The following is a 19,536-nucleotide window of genomic DNA, read 5'->3' as shown; positions in this document are numbered from 1 at the left end:
ACCCCTACAAAAGATCTAAATTCAAGTAGTTTAAACCGGTTGTTTAAACATTAAACAATACAATAAAAGGAGTACAAAATCATGCCATTGACCAATTTAGACGATTCCCTACATGCAAAAAAGACAACCTAAAAAAGAATTGAAACCTTCTTAAATAAAATGTTAATTACAAATGATTATCAAATTTTAAAAATCAAAATTAAATATTACTTTAAAACAATAATTAAATGTTAATTTAAACCCCACTTGTGTCACATTGGGTTGATATTGACAACGAAGGATTTAAGCTACGCATCGTGCAAAGGTTGTCAGTTTGAACCTCGAGTCCAACTAAGTTTTAGTCCCACCGTGTGTTTCGCAAGAGAGTTTTGCTCTTGTGGTGGGCACTATCACTGTCAAGCGGCGGGCGACGGTATGGTTTCCCGGGGGAACACCCAAGCCAAACTCAGAAAGTCAGTGAAGGCAGATTATGACAACATATTCAGGCCATAGTGGGGCAACATGACTCACCATATCTGAAGAGTACAATAGTCTAAATACAAGAAAATTCGCTATTCTAATAATATAATAATAAAAATTACGCATCTTAAATTCTTAATGGGCTTTTATTTAGCTTTAATACCCAAAGTCTAAATCTAAAAACATAAAAACTAAAAGTCAAACAAACAACCTTGTACTTTACTTCAGTTCTTAAAACATAATTTAACAGAAAACCCAAAGACTTGAAAACAACCCCAAATCAACAAACAAATTTGCGTATATTATTTCTGGGCCCAATATCCATATTAACTAACATTAACCCATCCGCCCAAATCGTAGGTCTCATCTCACATCGGAGGACGCCGTTAACTTATAAATAAATTATTTAAATGATCACCGAAAACGCCGCCGATCAACAACCACAAAGTCCTCCGGCAGCCGTTAATAATGACGGAGTTAACCCAGATGAGGAGTTACACAAGCTTTTATTGCCAAACGTTGATGATCTTCCCGTTTGTCCGTCTTCTGCTATTGAATCCAATTTTGTCTCATACTTTGCTCCTGGTATGCAATTTCATTAACCAATTTCTTTAACTTTTATTATTATTAGTATTTTTTTAGTTAAATGTTTGAGAGAAGTATTTGTGGTTTTTATTTACATGTAATTTGAAGCTAAAAGTTAACTAATTTATTGTAATTTGAACCGGTTTTATCTCACTGCATTTTTGTGCCTTTGGTTCACGGGCGTTGGTTTTAGGTGAGGGTTTTTTCTTGGATCGAAAGGCGAGTGTATACCTATGTGATGAATTTAGCTAGTAGCCCATTTGGAGGATACATTGGCCGATCAAGAAAAAAAACATGGTCATTATATTTTCCTTCATTAAAGAGTAATGTTTACATCGAAGTAGAAGGTAAACATACAATAAGTTGTGCCAATTGCTTTTTTTGGATAGCAAAACTAAGTCGTTTAATAATAACATTCATAGACCTTGGGGTGGTAACATTGCTATTCATGAGCCGTTGGATACGGCTAAGTAGTTCCATAGCTTCAGTCGCTAGGAAACCATAAGTGTCAAAGTCAAATGTGGACTAATGAAAATGTGTTCCATTAATCTTGGTCAAAGAAGCGAAGTAGTTTGACTTTGAAAATTCAAATTTAGAGCCCAAAAATCATAGTTGTGTATGTGGTATGCACATGGATAGGCACCTTGTTTTCATACATGAATCTTTTTCACAATGAAAAGTGAGACCGAAAAATCCACTCAAATTTCAATATTGTCCATTGTAAACTCTTTTCATAAATTGTTAAAATTAAAGTAAATGGATCAGTTATGAGACTCGGTTACTATTTAGTGTTATTGTTTTCAAATTAGCTTGAAGTAACAGGTAAGTGTGAGAATGAAAGTCACCAAGAGTAACCAAGGTTCATAATTGTTTCATTGAGCTCATACGGTTTAATTATTTATGAAAAATTCACAAATGGAACAATATTGAAACTTGCCTGGTTTTGTAGTTAGAGAAAGGAGTCACTTAAGTGGAACGATATTCAAAGTTAGAAACCTGGTTGCCATTTCATGATTTTATCTCCTTTTCAGTTTGGTTGTTGTGAATTTGTGATGACTTGAACTAATTATCAGTTGTACTAAAAAGTTTTGACTTAGAAAACTAATTATCAGTTGTTAATGTGATGGAATCTAATGTCCTTTTCCGATTGCATTCTTGTGTTTTAAATTAATGGTAGATTTTATGAAGCCGGAGCGTGATCAATATATCTATCGCCATGCAAACGGGTATGAATCTTGAAACTATCTCTGTTTTGGCACGCCTATTTCTCAAAGTATGGTTATTAGTATTGACATATTCTCTTTCTCATTATTAAAATAAAGGTTGTGTGTTATTGGGTTGGCTGCTGGACATGTGGCCTTTAAGGATGAAGGAGGAATCACTGCTGTTGATTTTAATGTTGGAAAGTCTAACCGGAGTGAAATCAAGGTCACCGGGAAGCGCAAAAGGGTACGTATATTGTTTTATCTCTTGAAATAACATAAAACTACGTTTTTCGGGTGTTCTGCAGTTATGATAAAAGATTGTGGTCATATTTTATTTTACCTTTTTTACGTTATTACTTTGTTAATTCCTGATTTCTGTGTTTTTTTTTCAGAATGCACAACAATTTGAGTCCAACACGGCTTTATGTAAAGTATGCACCACCAATGATACTTTCTATATTGTGAGGTAAATAATAATTAACTTTGTTTAATGTCTTTTGGATTAAATCTTTGGTATCATTCACAAATTTATCCTCAAATGTAACAAGAACTGATTTTTGGGGATGTTAAAGCGGTAAATTGTACAGCATTCTTTCTAGTCAAAGAGCCCACTCTTTGACTCCATAGTACATTTTACCATAAACGTTTGACACTTATTACAATTTTATCGCCATCTTTTTCTTAAATACATCATATGGTTGCTACTTGCTAGTTATCATCACACATTTCCAAAAGTTTTATTACTTTTTTATATATTTTGAAGTCGAAATATGTCCATTTTTTACAAAAGTCAAACTCTTAACTTTTACTATGAACGTCACTTTACATATCAAAGTTGAAATTTTGAAAGCGGTTTTTGACAGATGTTGTATTAAAGGCTCTTTATTGGAGGTGAATGAACAATTAATAAAGCAGCCCGAGTTACTAAAATCATCAGTAAGCATATGTTCAAAGTTATTATCTTTATGCTATTGTTTCAAACTGAAGCATCTGTAAGATTCTTGATTCTGATATTGACTTTGACCTGAATTGTGGTCAACTGCAGGCGGATAGAGAAGGATACATTGCAATTATCATGCCAAAACCGGCAGACTGGCTCAAGGTCAAAGATACGTTTATCACTTTTGACGAGTACAAGAAACTGAGACATATTTAAATGACTTTCCCATGTCTTGAACTGCCTTGTTGTGCAAGCTTCTTGTTGTGCCCATTATTATTCTTAAATAAAGATTATGAGCACAAGTTGCAGTACAATAAAAAGGCCCCATACATGTTCACTTCATCCTGTGTCAGTTTTCTTTACATTTGCATGTATGTTTATTATGCATCTACAATCAAAATTTTAAAATGAAAAGGCTTTATTATATGATATGGGTATATTCAATATCCACAATTTGAGAATTATTTCATGATTTCATCTACCAAATGTTTTTTTTGTTCTATGACATTTACCTTTAACAAACACATGTAAATCCTTTTGGAGCCACATCAAGTTGTGTAACATGTTTGAGCTCACTCGGATTGGCCATTTTCTTGGACCAAATGAACATGCAATCAACCCTAGAGATGCCACACTAACATGCAAGTAGGAAGTAGGCTTGTAAACGAACTGAAAGTTACTGAGCGAACACCAATTACAAGCAAACATGAACATAGATATGTTAGGTTTAAAAACTTACCAAAACTTGACTAAGTTCTATTGGGCAATTTGTAAAACTAGACTAAATTGTAATGTGCCTAAAAAATTTAGATGAATTCGTAAACAAATGTAAACTAATTAACATAAAAAACATAAATGAACGAATGAGACCTATACACAAGAACTAGCAATGCAACGACTAAAACCATATACGAACTGAAACAAGAGCACAACCCATTCTTTTGATCCCTGTGTATGTTGTGTTTACCTTCTTCAACAACAGCTTTAAATTCTGGTAGTGGGTTAGCCAAGGACGAATATGAAACAAGCTCTTCATATGGACCCCTTTGAGCTAGCTTGATGATCTGTATGACTTATTGATGGTTATTTGCTTGATTGAGAGAATTAAGATAGAGATTGAAGGTATTGGCTGGCTATATATATATGGTTTTACTTTGTGGTTCTAAAAGGATGCCATTGTCACATAGATGAATTTAATGAGTGTGAAAAACATGATGATGGTGATGATGATGACTCTTTAATTATGAACAAATGATGATAACAACGACTCCTGAATTATGAACAAATGATGATGACGACGACTCATGTATCATGACCAAAATGATGATGACCATGACGACTCTGACCAACGCCTTCTTGTGTTCTCGGTTTTTCAAGAAAATAAAGAAAACATGCGTACCGTATACTTAAACGAGCGATATCTTGTTGAAAAATAACCTACATTAATATGGCATTCTAATCATTTCTTAACATTAACCCAATGTCATGAAAAGACTATTAAATATAGAAAATGCATGATCAGTGAACTTGCTTAATGTGAAAAGGCTGAAAACTTTTGGCCTTTAATGTCTTGTGTGTGTATAAATAGAGAGATGCTATAAAAACCAATAGAGCATCTCTAACACACAATCAAATATAAATTGTTTTGTTAATTAAACCATTACACGTGTTTGATGGTTTAGTTAGTGAATACTACTTCGCCTGACATGATGATAATAAAAGCCCCTCCACGACACTTGGTTCAAGGGAAGTAAAAAATATTAGGATAATGACTTTATCCTCCTTAACCACACCTAAAAGTATGGTTAATTTGATATGTAACTTATGTTCTCTACATATTCGTGGTTCTTATTCTAGCACATGTTTTAATGAGATAAATATAAATATATATCAACATATGTTGTTTATCTATAGAGCCACTTGATAGAATTTAAAAAACTAGTTCCAAAGTATTACACATTTGCTGCCTTCCCACGTATCTCCCCAAACAATTGCATATATCTAATATCTGTATATGTATATCTAGAGAGAGAGAGAGAGAGACAAGTCAAAGAAAATGAAGTGGCAAGGTGATGGGGTTTACAGTTACTTAACAAACTTTATCATTTATGAGTGCAAAAAGGAAACTCATTAAAAAGTTTTACAACTTGGAAAGTGCATTATTGTTGGACGAATTAATATTATATTATACATCCATGATGTATATCAGATTTTTAGTTATATATTAAAAGGAAGTTTGACACGGTACAACAACTCATGTGTGCAAGTAAATACCTTGGTAATTAAGCTACTGCCACGTTACTCCTTTCAATTCTTTTGGCTTACTTCTGTCAACCTTTCCCAAGAAGATGCTCGAATAACTCAAAGCAATGATGTGCTCAATTGCTCATCATGGTCATTTAAAATCATTAGAGGTACTTATTGTATCTTTTACCTGCATTACAACTTAGAAAAACCACTTATATGCGTGACAATGTATTCTCAACTTTGAATACTTCAAATTTCAATATATACACTCACATGTGTACGCTTTATTATAAACGCATTAGGATTGGCTAGACCGGATTTAAGAGCTAAATAAAACCGCAATTTATTTAAAGTTTAAAAGTTGTTAGAAATAGAAAAAACTTTAACGCAATCTTCAATTTAAGCCCAAGGCTTCATATGCACCTCCTAGGGGTGAGCCCTTAAAAAAGGCCATCCAAAAAAATGTGCCAATCTAGATCGCCAACTTCACCGATTTTCTATATGTCTGACTGGCTAGCTAGTTACTCCAGACGTGAAAGCACTAGTTAAAACACTTGATACAAATACTTTTAAGTATTCATAACATACTTTTACTCAAAATTGATTTTGTGTTAAACATTATATTACACGGGTTGAATAAAGAATATATTAAATTAAATATTTGCCCAAAAAATATGCATTATAGTTTTATAATTATGTTATAATAAATCAAAAACTAAAAGAAGAAGTAAGCATCCATTAGCTTTATTGAAACATTGATAAGTTATTGTTCCTTGGGGATTTTCCTTTTCTAGATTAATTGAATGAATCTATTTTTAAGGATAATCTTATAACAAATTGCCATTGTTTAATGTTAAATTGTTTCCTTTTAAAGAAAAATCCAAAATAATCGACCATATTATGGTTTGGTAGAAGCAAAGCAAATGAATCTTATCCCAAAGTAAACCAAACTCTTGGGAATGTTGCCAACAAATCAATAGATTTTTTTAGATATTAAGCATCATCATGAGCCTATTAAGGGTGCTGCTAAACAACATCCCCTTACTCCATTTTTACTAAATATACTTCTCTCCTGAACTTATTACATAAATTACAATTAGCTCTTAACATTATTTATATACATATTAGTCCCTACAACATTACTTTCATTTGATATCTCCACTACATATATCAAATTAAAAACTATCAAGTATTATTATTAATTTATTTTTTTTAATATTAATATTTTTAATATTAATATTATAAATATTTATAATATCTTTTTTTAATTTTAATAGTATATATATTTATAATATCCTTATTTTACCACTTTATCTTTTACAAAACAAACCAAAAACCCTAAACCCGAAACCCTAAACCCGAAACCCTAAACCCTAAACCCGAAACCCGAAACCGAACCCTAAACCCTAAACCCGAAACCAATCGAACCCTAAACCCTAAACGACACATTTATTATTTATAATATTTATAAGATATTTTACGGCATTGTTATCATTTGTTAACTGCAACATATAAATTTATTCTGCTTTTATACTTTATTCAGATTCAACAACCTAGCTAGATTGATTATAAAAAAAATCCAGTATTTATAACTACTTTAACTCTCAATATGTAATGCTAAAAATAACCAAAAATCAATAAACAGCACAAACATATATTTTTTAAATGTTAGACCCTAAAACCGAAACCCAAAACCCTAAACTCGAAATCATAAAAAGAAAATGCAACTTGTAAAAAGAAATAATATTAAATCCTTACTTTTGTGCTAATTTAGTAATTATATGATTTCAAGAGTTAATATGAAAGTTGGTTGAGGAGGGGGGGAGGTATGACAAGCAACCAGGGAGTACATTTAGCCTAACCCCCTATTAATTTGTAATTCAATTTTAGATGTATTATACTTATTACATATCATGGTATATATTTTGAATTTTACAAGCATGCATGTTTTAATATATATTCATACGTATATGTATTGCATACATATGTATGTATATCCCTTCCTCTCTTTATCTTAGTGAGCAAACGTAAGATGGAAGGAAACGTGTGAAAAAAACAAACTTTCCAATTGTTTGTTGTTATCCTAGCTATAAATACCCATGATGTCTGTCAAGTGTAATCTTTCTTAATTCACTTGAAATCTGTTTGCATGTCCAGTTTCTATATATCCCAAAGAAGATCATGTGTCTCATCAGATTCAAATTTCCCTTTAAATTCACATTCAAAGGTAAATTATCATCATCAACCTTTAAAAGCTTCTCTTGTTTACGTGCAACCTTCAGGTGTTTTGGTAATTTGTGATCTACAATATATATATACATAACATGTTTATTTGTACCTAAAATATTGTATGATATTTTATGTGCATATAACATAAGACTATCTCCATCGGTGGGTGTGTCCGTTTGCAAGGGTTTTGCCCATTTCCATTAAGAGAACTTTCTTTTTGTTTTAACCTCTTCATGTGCTCCGACGACCTTATACATGTTGTGCCATTATGACTTTGCAAGAGCAAATTCCGTAGTACGTTGTGGCTTTCTTATAATTTGGATACACTATTTTGGGATCAATCTATTAGGAATAGGCTACAGGGTTATGGTTCATTTACGTTTATCTCTGGTTTAATATTTTTATTAAAGAAAAGTTCTAATGCAATACAATGTAATATATGATTATTTTGTCATCAACATCATCCAATTGTTCTCGGATAGGTTCATTCCACGAATAAAATGTCCTCATGTATAAAAGTATCAATCAAAAAGATCCCATAATTCTAATTAAGAATTCGAAAGTCCGAGTAGCAAAGCTAATCTAAAGAACTCATTTTTTAAATCAATAGGCATATATCTTTATATTAAACTTTAAATCATTATAAGTATAGTCATTTGGTAAAGTAACTAAAACATGTAATCTATTTATATTTTGTATACAAATTAGCTGATTATTATTTTTTCATAAGAAGTTTATTAAAATTATTTCACAGATTATATATTATACTGGTAAGTTATTTATTTTTTTATATAATAAGTTAATTTATATTTTATAAGATACCTCATTTTGTATAAAAATATAATTTAATTATTAATAAAATTAAAAGGTGGTCATGACATACAGGAATGTGCAAATTTTTGAGAATATTTGTAAACCGAAGAGAAAATATATTGTTTTAAAAGCTTAGTGGAAATCTAATGTGACGGCTAACTAAAACATTTAACTAAACGTGCTTGTGAACATTTTTAGCCCATACGGGCAAATATAGTAAGTGGTTGTATATTTTAAGTAAAAGGATTATATGAACAATTAATAAAAGAAAAAAGAAATTTATAGTATTTGCTAGCAATTTTAATCATTTCATTTTATTCTAATATTTAGAATACATGCAGTTTTTTAAATTTCTTGTTATTGGCTGTTTCAGGTAAATACAAGAAACAATCCACAAGTAGGCTTGTCAATGAGGCAAATGTTAGCAAAGAGTACCTCGATGTGTTTAGGACCAAATCTTACATAGATATTTGCCACAAAGTTCAAAGCCATATAGACTTGGAACATGAATCATCTTCATCTTCTTCGAACTCGTGTGATCATTACATTCATCAGTTTGACATCCTATTCGAACCAGAACACGAAACCATGGCTAACTTAGCCACCACCTTTGACACACATTGCTTATTAATCCTTAATTTCTTCAATGCCGGCTTAGAATCATGGAAGATATGTGAAAAGCTTCTTCAATCTGTCCATCAAGCAAATGCAAATCATCATAGAATCAAAAGGGTCATCAAGATAGCCGAAAGTGTCCACAAAAGTGATCAATGTTGTGAAATATACAAAGAGTTAGCCTTGTATTCATCGTTGGCGAACCCCCTATCGGATTTCAGCGCGGATAAGTTCCCCAAAATGCGTGACCATCTTAAACCCTTGCTAAAGAGGTTAACCACAAAACACTCAAGAATAAAGAGAAAGCGAAAACTTATCGTATGTTTGAAAAAAGGCATTGGTTGTGCACTTATAGCTTCTTATACCGTGTTAGCCGTTGCATTTTTGGTTCTTACACTTCATGGGTTGGTTGGGATTGCAACATCTGCCGGGTTGTTGGCTTGTTCATTAGGGTTAACCAATAAGGCAAAGATGGCCAAGAAAGGTCTCAAGACGGGTGAGCTTAAACGGGTTAGTGTGTTACTAGATGTGGCTGCCAAAGGGATATACACATTGATAAAAGACTTTGATACAATTGGTTCACTTGCGGGAAGATTACACGATGAAGTTGAATTTGGGAGGGCGGTGGCTCATAATTGTGTTGGAAATCTAAAGTCGGACGCGTTAGAGGAAGTGATGAGGGAGTTTAGGGATCATGAGAGTCGCTTCATGGAGCAGTTGGAAGAATTGAAGGATCATATTTACTTGTGTTTGCTCAATGTCAATAGATCAAGAAGGGCCCTTGTGGAAGAGATTATGCCTTGTAGTAGTTAGTTAATTAAAAAGGTGTTTAATTTAAATATCTTTAAGATACATACTCTTATTGATGATCATAATATGTTCACTCTACATACATATAATAAAAAATTGGGTTTATGTTTTTATTGTCAATTTTATTAAAGTTATGAATTACTAGGATGTCAAGGAAGCTTCCACGTCTATTTGTGTAGAGTGTCTTTACTCTTTGCTCCGCATTTGTAACGTTCATGCCCTCTTTTTCACGTTTGTCTTTCGTGAAGCTAAAAACATCTTACCAAAGAAGTTCTTATAGATGTAACTTTAGTTGATTCCTATATGCATTTTATGTGTGATCGGTTCATTAAGTATGACGTACTCATAGAATGGTTAGTAAGACATTGATTTTCGAAACTTAGGGCTGGTATATCGTGTATACTCGTGCATGATAAGACACGAATATGAAACATGTATACATATACACGACACGAAAACTTATCATGTATTGTTTCCCACACAGAAACACGAACATGTTAATAACAAGTATACACAATAAGACTGGTTATATAAGTAAAACACATTTTAAACTCAACCAAACTTGTAAATACACGGATAACAAATTCTTATGATTATCATGCAAATTGAAATATAATCTTAACTAAGCTAACTACGAAGGAATTGACGTAGTTGGGTAACTCAACTTCAATCAATGCAACATATGTATAACACAATAATGAACAAAGATTGCATGCACACAATAAAATGTTCAAGTGCACAAATTAACACCGCTTTTATTTAACAAAGTTTAACTACCAATTAAATCAAACCCTAGTCTTAGTTGTGATCGCGTGATGATAAGCCAATGATTGTCAGATAAGACGATAAGCTACTTTGATGTAGAAACACATCTAAGATGAAGAATAACGATCTATCTAATCTCTTACAGTTATTTCTCTGTCAAAAACTCTAAAATATGACCTAAAATATGCAGTGCCGTTTTGGGGGCACTTTCCATTTTAAATCATGAATAAGTATAGCAGGGTCGTCTCCGAGAATTTATATGCCTCGGTTAAGCCGAAATAAAAAGGTCCGTAAACTCTAACGAGTAACGAAATAATATAAGCAAAAAATGTTTTTAGGCCTTATGTATTTGTTTGGTTTAAACAATAAATTTTTAAATCAACATATCTGGTTATGATTTAGGTTGTGTAAAAATTTTTTTGTATAAAATAAGCTTAAAAATATCTCATGTGAGACTAGAACCTACAATCTTTTGGTTGGAAGTCAAACATATTTGTCATTAGACCAAGCTAATTATTGTACTATTAGAGTAAAACATTAAATATACATATTTCTTTTTCATAAGAATATATATATACAAAAAATTGTGCCCCGGCCGGTCGCCCACATTGCCCTATGCCCGAGCCGGCCCTGAAGTACAGTCGAAAGTTGTAGATTTCTTTGTGGGTCTATGTTGGTTAATCATATTAACGATGGTCTAAGAATTATGACAAAGGGAGTGCCGTAGGTCTACCATGGTTTCACATAAGCCTACAATTGGTGGAATAGGAGAAGGTTCATGTACATTTTGATCTTAACATGAGTACGTAGGAAATAACGCCAATTTATTTAAAAATGCGAACGTAAGAAACAATACCAACTACAATACCAATCTACATAAACAATGACTTATAATAACAAAGAAATGAACCTAAAAACTACAACAAAAGAATCAAAATCAAGAACAAAATAATAACAACATATATAAGCAAATACTTATAATAGCAAAAGAAAACATCTAATAATAACATCAAAATATAAATAAGCAAATACTTATAACGTCACATAATCGAAAATTAGCAAATACGAACGAAAAATAGCAGCAAACACCTATAAAAATAAACATAATCAAAACAACAAATTGGTTCTCACCGTTTTCATTTTAAAAATAAAATGTATTTGATCCTGTTTCTGGGTGGAATATTGTTACTTTTCTTTTACATTTTTTTCTTCACTTTTCATTGTTCTTCATATAACTATTACAGTATTACTACTTCGTGTTTCTTTGATCTCTTACTATCTTTCTTCGTCTAACTCACTACTTAACGTTTCTTAATTGTTATATCATCTTTCAACATTAAACACACAACATAAGTCGAAGTAGCAAGTTTTTTATAAACATTTTGTGAAATTGTGATGATCGTTAACAAATAGGACATATTGAGTATGTTTTATCACTTCCTCTTTGGCGAGAAAACTAGCCAAACAAGAAAGTATTTCATAAACTCAATCATGGGCTTATAATTTGTCTACATATTAGTTAATACTTTAATATTCAATAAATTAATAACCTTGAAAAAATTAATACTTTATCCGGTCCAAACATGAGATTAGTACAAAATTAGACCTCAATCGATAAAATAATAAAATAATATATTTTTTTTTAAATCCCTATATAAATATATTGGTCACAGCGAAACTATAAATTAATAATTACTAAAATATTCCAAAATTATATGATTGTCTAGTAAAATTTGAATATATAGACACTTGTTTTTTATGAATTTCAAATCTATATTGAGTTCATCTTTAAATCTTCCCATTGCACTTAAGAGTTGAGGCATTGTATTCTCATATTGCAATAAAAGGTTGTTGCCATTTGCAATGCTTCTTTTCGAGTGACAGGTTCCAAAGGTACTAAATCATCATTAGCTTCATCATTAACCGGATTTTGAACGGTTGCTGCCATAATTTCTTCAATGCTTTGAACCTCGTAACATTCATTATTTTCACATGGATAATCCAGCAACTCATTCACATCCAATTTGTGCCGTCAAGTTCTCGAGTTCACGGATATAAACTAACTCTTTAAATTAATAATTTATTAATTTATCGATATAATAATATCTTACTAAATTAATAAATTATCTTGATCCTAACATTATTAATCTACAGAGGTTTTACTCTATAATTATCTTCTCTTGTTTGTTTTGCAATCTCCCACCAGCTTTGCAATGCAACGTGTATGATAGTAACCACTCATCTTTAGCTCTTTGCATGTAGGAATGTTGGATTGATTGTATCTTGAATTCTCCCATATACATCTTGGCTTCCTGAAGTCAAACTCATAACATGTCAATAATAAATTCTCGAAACACGTCATATTCCCATTTCAACACAAGGGTTTTTCAACGCATTGAATCTTCATGTCATCATGTCATGCTGATTACTATCATAAAACTTATTTTGTTTCATTAATCAACAATAACCATCCATGTTATATTACAGTCTATCATTACTTCACACACCCAAATGATCCTTCGTTGTTTAACTTGCCAACCATTCATCCATTCTAAGTTATTAATGCTTGTTTATTATTTAACTTGGTTCCAACAAGATGATCATAATCACTAGACACTTTCAACTACATAATGTAATTTATGAGGAATCACTCTGGACTTTTGCATAATCGTTGATTGAGGCATTTAACACCTAACGTACATAACAAACCTTAGAACATAGTTTATAGTTTTTGTTTCTAACTTATTCCACTTATTCCAATTTTATCTTGGAAAAATCAATTTAAATAAATATACATGTTTGCAAGTAAGGTTAATTTTGATCCATTCAATGTTCGTTAATATCAGTAGCAATTTTGACACTATAATACCGTAAATCCTTTTATATATAACACAAACCGAACTACATCTGGATAATGGGTAAGCGAGCAACAAGCTGCGCCGCTATCCCCTTTTGAATCGCAAAGCCTATTCTACTAAATATAAATCCTTGGTTCCTCGGGCTCTGCGAGTCACTGTGGACCACCTTCTGCACCCGCTCCAAGAAGCGAACCGCCTCGGGAGCTAGGGATCCAAAAGTGTCGAAGGCAAATGGAATGAACACGTACTGATTCTCCAAACACGATGTCTCATGCTTAGCAACCTTCCTAGACTCCGCTCTCAAAACCGCTTGTCCCGGTACGAAGCCACTGTCTCTCAGCCCCACCAACTGGGACACCCCAGTGAGGTCAACACACGCATGCTTACCCCCTGCCCAGCCAAACACAAGAACATCCGCAGGACGCAGGGTAGATCTTCCTCACGCGGATCAATCAAAAAGTTAACAGGTATAAACCTCAGCTCGGACATCAAATTTATGGTTCGTAGTGGAGGCGAGACAACTTTTTGGTTGGATTTATGGATTGGAAACGAACCGTTTTATACCCGGTTTCCGAGACTGCTCGAGTTAGAGGCAGAGAAGAATTGCATGGTAGCGGATGGGTTATTCATGCAGTCTAATTTTATATGCGGACAGTGGGGCTGGTCCCGGAATCCGAGATCTTCAGAGGAGGTGGATGAATTCAGACAATTGCTTATGGTATGTCAAAATGTGGTGTTAGAGTTGGGAGAAGACAGACTTTGTTGGGATCTAGATGAGTCGGGTTCGTTTAATGTTAAGAGTATTAAATGGCACCTTGCAAACGAGCGGGGTGTTATGCCTGAGTTTATATTTAAGTGGAATAATTGGATACCCAAAAAGGTGAATTTGGTGGCTTGGAGAGCGGAGTTAGATCGTTTACCAACTCGGGTTGCGTTAGCGGCCCGAAACATTAATGTTCTCTCGATTGACTGTGCTTTTTGTGGAGATCACAATGAATCGGTGGAGCATATTATAGTGTCGTGTGGCCTTGCCCAAGCGGTTTGGCATGCCATCTCCGTTTGGTGTCGGGTCCCCGCGATTTACACATTTCGAGTTCGGGATCTTCTTGAGCTCCACAATTTTTCTTTCATTCCAAAGAAGGCTAAAGCCTTTTTATGCTATAATGTTGGTTGCGATTTGGAGGTTGTGGAAGGCTCGAAATGAGGTAGTCCATGACGGGGCGGTCATTCGGGCGGCGAGCTTAGTGGAGGAAATCAAGATGATAAGTTTCCTTTGGGTACGTAATAGAGCGAAACTCACTTTTGTTACTTGGGAGGGTTGGAATGATTTTAGTTTTTAAGATGGATAATTGTATAACGGTGGAGGGAATTAGCTATCTCATGTCTCTAAAAACTGTACTTGTTTGACTAGCATCTAGCTAGTATATTTTATTGATATTTTGTTGATCTTTCAAAAAAAAATATAAAACAACCCAAAAGGTCTAGTCAAATGAATAAGGCTGAGGGGTGTGGGTCTTCAGCGGGGGCGCTAGAGCCCCTCCGCTCGCGCCCCCAGGCGCTAGCACCACACCCCCGGGGCGCGAGAGGGGCGCGAGCACGGAATTCAAAGCAGGCGCAAGCCCCTTAGCGGGACCAATATGGCGTAAAGGGACATTGGGAGACGTGAAAGAGCCGTTGGGACATGAGAAATGAGCCGTTGGGCTCTTTAATTTAATAAAAAAAAATGTGTTCTTCCTATATATAAACCCAAGATCACATAAAACAATTACCACACCCAAAATCACATAAAACAATTACCACAACTTCAAAAAAAAACCCAAAATCAACCCATCTTCCAAACTTTTTTTTAAAAACATGGCTGGAAATTGGTACCCAAACCTAGATTCAGATTATATTGACGATTTATGGTCGTCACCGGACCAACCGGTGTTTTTTTTAGTACTTTAATTTTTATTTTATTTTTAGATATTAATGTGTTTTTTTAATTAATGTTTGTTTTTTTAAATAATTTATGAGTTTTTTTAATAATACGTTTTTTTAATACATTTATAAAAAAATAAAAAAAATCCGCTGGAGCCCCTCCACACCAGGGCCAGGGGCTCCAGCGGGGGCTCCAACACCCCCTTATCCAGTTTCTCTCTCTGTCACACGTCATAATGTTATTGGCTGGAGCCCCCACTCGCGCCCCCATTAGAGCCCCCCACACCCCTCAGCCTAAGAAGTTGAGGTATTGATTATGACCACCTCACATTTCCCAAGTTGATTGAATGAAACTAATTTCTCCTTTCTTTCTGTCACAAAATCTGCATGACTCCTCCCTTCCTTTTCCTCAAGACTTTTTCTCTCCTTGACAATTCAACCACAAAATTATTATACATACATATATCACACCACACATACATACACACACACCTCTCTCCACCCCCACTATTTTTAGTCATTTGATTACCTAAGCACAATACACTCTTCCTCTTTTGACCCCTTTCACTTTTTCCATACACACATATATACATATATATGTGTGTATATACCCCCCCCAAAAAAAAGATCCCTTCTCATTCACATACCAATGCACCTTATTTCCCCATTTAAGAGGTAACTAAACCACTGCCATTTAAAAGCTTTTTAGAGAGACTGTTGTTCATAGCTTTCTTATCTTTTCTATAACCTACTATCAAAATTAAATTACTATTAAACAGACTAGTCAAAGATTGCATCATTTTGGGTTTTCTTTTTCCTGTAATTATGGCTGTTCAAGCACAGTTGTACTCTGATCATTATCAGAACATCAATAATATTAATATTAATAACAACAACATACCCTTCTCTAATTTGCCTCAAGATTGTGTATTCTCCTCTGTTTCCTCTGTTTTTGGATTTGGTGATGAAAATAATCAAAATCATCAAGATCAAAGCTTTATCATGAATTCTGGTTCTGGGTATCAAAGTAATCAACTTTCTTCATCAAATTCAAGATTTGGGATGATGAATAATGGGTTTCAAGATTTGGCTTCTGAGCTTGAGAAACAGAGGATGGAGATGGACTGTTTTCTTCATTTTCAGGTTTTTTTTTTTGGGGGGGAATTGATTAAAAAGTTTTTGTTTTTATTTCTAAATGGGATAAAGGGTGTCTGAATATAATTTTATTTTGGTTACTTGTTACACAGAATGAGAAATTGAAGGCTGTTTTGAATGAAGAATCAAGAAACAGAGAGGTGATGATGCAGGGTTATTATGAGTCAAAGATGAGACCACTAATTGATGCAAAAGATGAGGTTTTGAATGCTGCAAAGATGAGAAGAAATGAGCTTCAAAACTATTTATTAATGGCTGAACAAGAGGTTGATAATTGGGAAAGAAAGGCTATGGAGACTGAAGTAATGGTGACAGAGTTGAACACAAAGGTTAAACAAGCAAAAGCAAGAAGGCATGAAGATGCAGAGTCAATATGCAACAATGGTGGTGAAAATGAAAATGGAAATGTGAAGAAAATGGTGTGCAAGGTGTGTCACGTGAGGAGCACGTGCATGCTATTGTTACCCTGCAGGCATCTGTGTTGTTGCAGGGGTTGTGAAGGTCTAGTGATGTTTTGTCCTGTTTGTGAAGCTGTTAAAAATGGAAGCTTGGAGGTTTTCTTGGGGCTAAATGGAGGGGGGTAAAATGGTCAGAAAGGAAAAAGTTAAAAAATGGGGTTTGGGTTTGTTTCTTTTCTGGGGTCTTTGTAATCAAAAAGATTTTTTTGGCAGTACTATTAGTAGCAAAGATCCAAAATAGTTATGGGTATGTTGAGAAAAATGTAAAAAGGTTGGTGTTTGTAAAGAATCTTTCTTGTTTTACTTTGACCCCTTCTGCTGTTATGGCATTTTCTGTTGAGTAATTATGTTTTGATTTATTATTATTACCATTTTCTATATTATGTGTTCATATGATTTTAAAAAAATGGTTGGGAGATGATGTGAATTTGTTAAAAAAGTATGAAGATTAGGTGTGTACAGTAAAAGCATGAAGAGAAAATTGAAAGTAAGTGAAATGTAGAAAATGTGTGATTATTAGCAAAATGTATAAATTGTGATTGTTGACTAACTGCACAAAGTTTTAACCATTGATTACTGGTGACAAAATCCTATAAAAAAAGGAGTTTTTTCTGATAAAGACTTTAAATTGAAATGGTTATCTTTTTTTAAATGGATAAGGATATATTTTAATATATTCTTACTAAGGTTTTTTTTTTCTTTTAATTGTTTTCTGTAATTTTACAATAGTATTAAGTGTTTATACTTGCAAGCTATCTAATTTTACTTTGGCTTTTAATGTTACTCTTTGGTGTTTAGAGCCATTTTCCTAATCCTTCATTTTTATCTCTATAACTACACTAATAGCATTCTCAACTCATTCTCTAAAATTGTCAAATCCATATAATTTATGGTAAATTTTGAGAAAACCATCAAAATCACCTCTCCAATCCAATCATTATTATATGGATGAGTTATATGACAACTAAAGTAAAACCCTAAACATAGGGACTCACTTTTGATCCATAGTATATCAACTATCTTCCAATCATCATATACTATATAATAAGACAAAAGAGAAAAAAATAATAATAAAAGAATTTATGTATATGAATAGAGAATATAATGTGGAAGATTTTTGAAAAATGATAGAAAAATTTATGAAATGGTGTTTTTTTAACTAAATTATAAAGAAAATTATATGAAATGGTCTGAGAATGCTCTAAAAATACTAGATTTCTTTCTTTTGTTTTATTAAATAATATATTTATCATTACAGTTTTTTCTTTTCTCTACTCACAATCAAATCAACAAATATTAAAAAATAAATAAAGGCAAATAAATTACCCACAAATTTACAAAAGTTACTATTTTTCTCTCTCTATTATATAATTTACGCTCATAATCATGCATAACCCTATCATATAATTTACAAATTCCCCCTTACATGATTTTAGATGATGTGTTGAGAATGCTCTTATAAGGGTGGAGGGGTGGTGGAAATCTCATCACACACCCCACCCAATCAAATTATGTCACGTCACCAACCCAAAATCATCACATTTTGATGGAATTTGGTAGGGGTGGTGTGGTGTGATAGGTTTTGGTATATATACATACACTAGACGAGTGTCCGCGCGATGCAGCGGGATATACAGACCTTAATAATCACGTAAGAGATTTTTAGGTGCTCATCGTTCCATTTAAAACCGTGGATTAAGAATTCTTATTTTAAACTCAATTTAGTAGCGAAGTACAAATGAAACCGAAATCTAACCATTGTTAATTGTTTATTTTTGTTGGGTTATAATTTTCAACAGTTTGGTTTCAGTTTTCGATAATAAAAAACGGCTTGGCTCACGGCTTAGTTTAAAACCATCAAAACCGGACCACAAACGACTATACGTAAGATGCTATTTTTTAACTGAAAACAAACTATGACAATATCATACTCAAATTAAAGAGAATTAAATGCTCGTTTTTATGGTGCAATTTTTTTTAAAAAAAATATTAACGTATGAAAAGGTTATGACCGTTTAAAAATCGTGGGTGAATTTGGGTTAAAAGTGAAATTATAAATAATATATAGTTAAAAGATGGGGGATAAAAGTGGTAACTATTCTTTAAATTTTTAAATGTTGATTAAAGTTGAGGGGACATTGTTGTAAATAATTTGAAGAAAATATGAAAGAAACGTTAAATTAGTGTTAGAATGTCTACTATGCCCCTATTTAAGGTTGTACAATGTGCTTGAAAATTTATAAATTACTTAAAATTAAGTGTCTTAATTTTGCCCATGGGTGGTGCATTATATATAGTATAGATATATATACATATAGGTTTTTGTGTGAGTGAGAGGAGTGTATTTGGGGTGTATATATATCTATATATAGAGAGAGTTTCATCACTCAAACCCACTTAACGCGTGATGGCCATCACGCAAAGCACCTCCATCAAGCTTGATAAGGGAGTGGTGGTGGTGTTCAAAAACCCATCAC

At 33.1% G+C, this 19,536-nt stretch overlaps 4 protein-coding genes across 4 annotated transcripts; all 4 read left to right on the top strand.

Annotated features, from left to right (window-relative positions):
- Positions 1 to 795: 795 nt before the first annotated feature.
- Positions 796 to 3,467, top strand: LOC143581252 (uncharacterized). The gene is made up of 6 exons (XM_077064077.1): positions 796 to 1,044; positions 2,222 to 2,270; positions 2,367 to 2,493; positions 2,642 to 2,715; positions 3,113 to 3,185; positions 3,295 to 3,467. The coding sequence occupies exons 1-6, from the start codon at positions 870 to 872 to the stop codon at positions 3,403 to 3,405; spliced, it is 609 nt and encodes a 202-aa protein (XP_076920192.1). The 5' UTR covers positions 796 to 869; the 3' UTR covers positions 3,406 to 3,467.
- A 4,466-nt stretch (positions 3,468 to 7,933) lies between these two features.
- Positions 7,934 to 9,906, top strand: LOC143581256 (UPF0496 protein At1g20180-like). Its single transcript, XM_077064080.1, has 2 exons — positions 7,934 to 7,959; positions 8,820 to 9,906. The coding sequence occupies exons 1-2, from the start codon at positions 7,934 to 7,936 to the stop codon at positions 9,904 to 9,906; spliced, it is 1,113 nt and encodes a 370-aa protein (XP_076920195.1).
- Positions 9,907 to 14,133: 4,227 nt separating this feature from the next.
- Positions 14,134 to 14,730, top strand: LOC143581255 (uncharacterized). The gene has a single exon (XM_077064079.1). It carries the CDS (start codon positions 14,134 to 14,136, stop codon positions 14,728 to 14,730), a length of 597 nt encoding a protein of 198 aa, XP_076920194.1.
- Positions 14,731 to 15,822: 1,092 nt separating this feature from the next.
- Positions 15,823 to 17,362, top strand: LOC143581251 (E3 ubiquitin-protein ligase BOI-like). Its single transcript, XM_077064075.1, has 2 exons — positions 15,823 to 16,589; positions 16,694 to 17,362. Exons 1-2 carry the CDS (start codon positions 16,272 to 16,274, stop codon positions 17,183 to 17,185), a joined length of 810 nt encoding a protein of 269 aa, XP_076920190.1. The 5' UTR covers positions 15,823 to 16,271; the 3' UTR covers positions 17,186 to 17,362.
- Positions 17,363 to 19,536: the final 2,174 nt, after the last annotated feature.

Source organism: Bidens hawaiensis, unplaced genomic scaffold, assembly GCF_021521415.1.
Source record: "Bidens hawaiensis isolate Kalapana, Puna unplaced genomic scaffold, B.hawaiensis_p1.1 tig00030839_1, whole genome shotgun sequence".
Classification (NCBI taxonomy): domain Eukaryota; kingdom Viridiplantae; phylum Streptophyta; class Magnoliopsida; order Asterales; family Asteraceae; genus Bidens; species Bidens hawaiensis.
This window is presented reverse-complemented; position numbering and strand designations above follow the sequence as displayed.

What these genes read in the sequence shown, in the direction of transcription:
- LOC143581251 (XM_077064075.1), top strand. Translation starts at nt 16,272, where the DNA reads ATGGCTGTTCAAGCACAGTTGTACTCTGATCATTATCAGAACATCAAT. An exon ending in ACTGTTTTCTTCATTTTCAG is followed by an intron (nt 16,590 to 16,693) that starts GTTTTTTTTTTT and finishes CTTGTTACACAG; the next exon opens with AATGAGAAATTGAAGGCTGT.
- LOC143581255 (XM_077064079.1), top strand. Translation starts at nt 14,134, where the DNA reads ATGGTAGCGGATGGGTTATTCATGCAGTCTAATTTTATATGCGGACAG.
- LOC143581256 (XM_077064080.1), top strand. Translation starts at nt 7,934, where the DNA reads ATGACTTTGCAAGAGCAAATTCCGTA. An exon ending in TTGCAAGAGCAAATTCCGTA is followed by an intron (nt 7,960 to 8,819) that starts GTACGTTGTGGC and finishes GAATACATGCAG; the next exon opens with TTTTTTAAATTTCTTGTTAT.
- LOC143581252 (XM_077064077.1), top strand. Translation starts at nt 870, where the DNA reads ATGATCACCGAAAACGCCGCCGATCAACAACCACAAAGTCCTCCGGCA. An exon ending in TGTCTCATACTTTGCTCCTG is followed by an intron (nt 1,045 to 2,221) that starts GTATGCAATTTC and finishes AATTAATGGTAG; the next exon opens with ATTTTATGAAGCCGGAGCGT. An exon ending in ATCTATCGCCATGCAAACGG is followed by an intron (nt 2,271 to 2,366) that starts GTATGAATCTTG and finishes ATTAAAATAAAG; the next exon opens with GTTGTGTGTTATTGGGTTGG.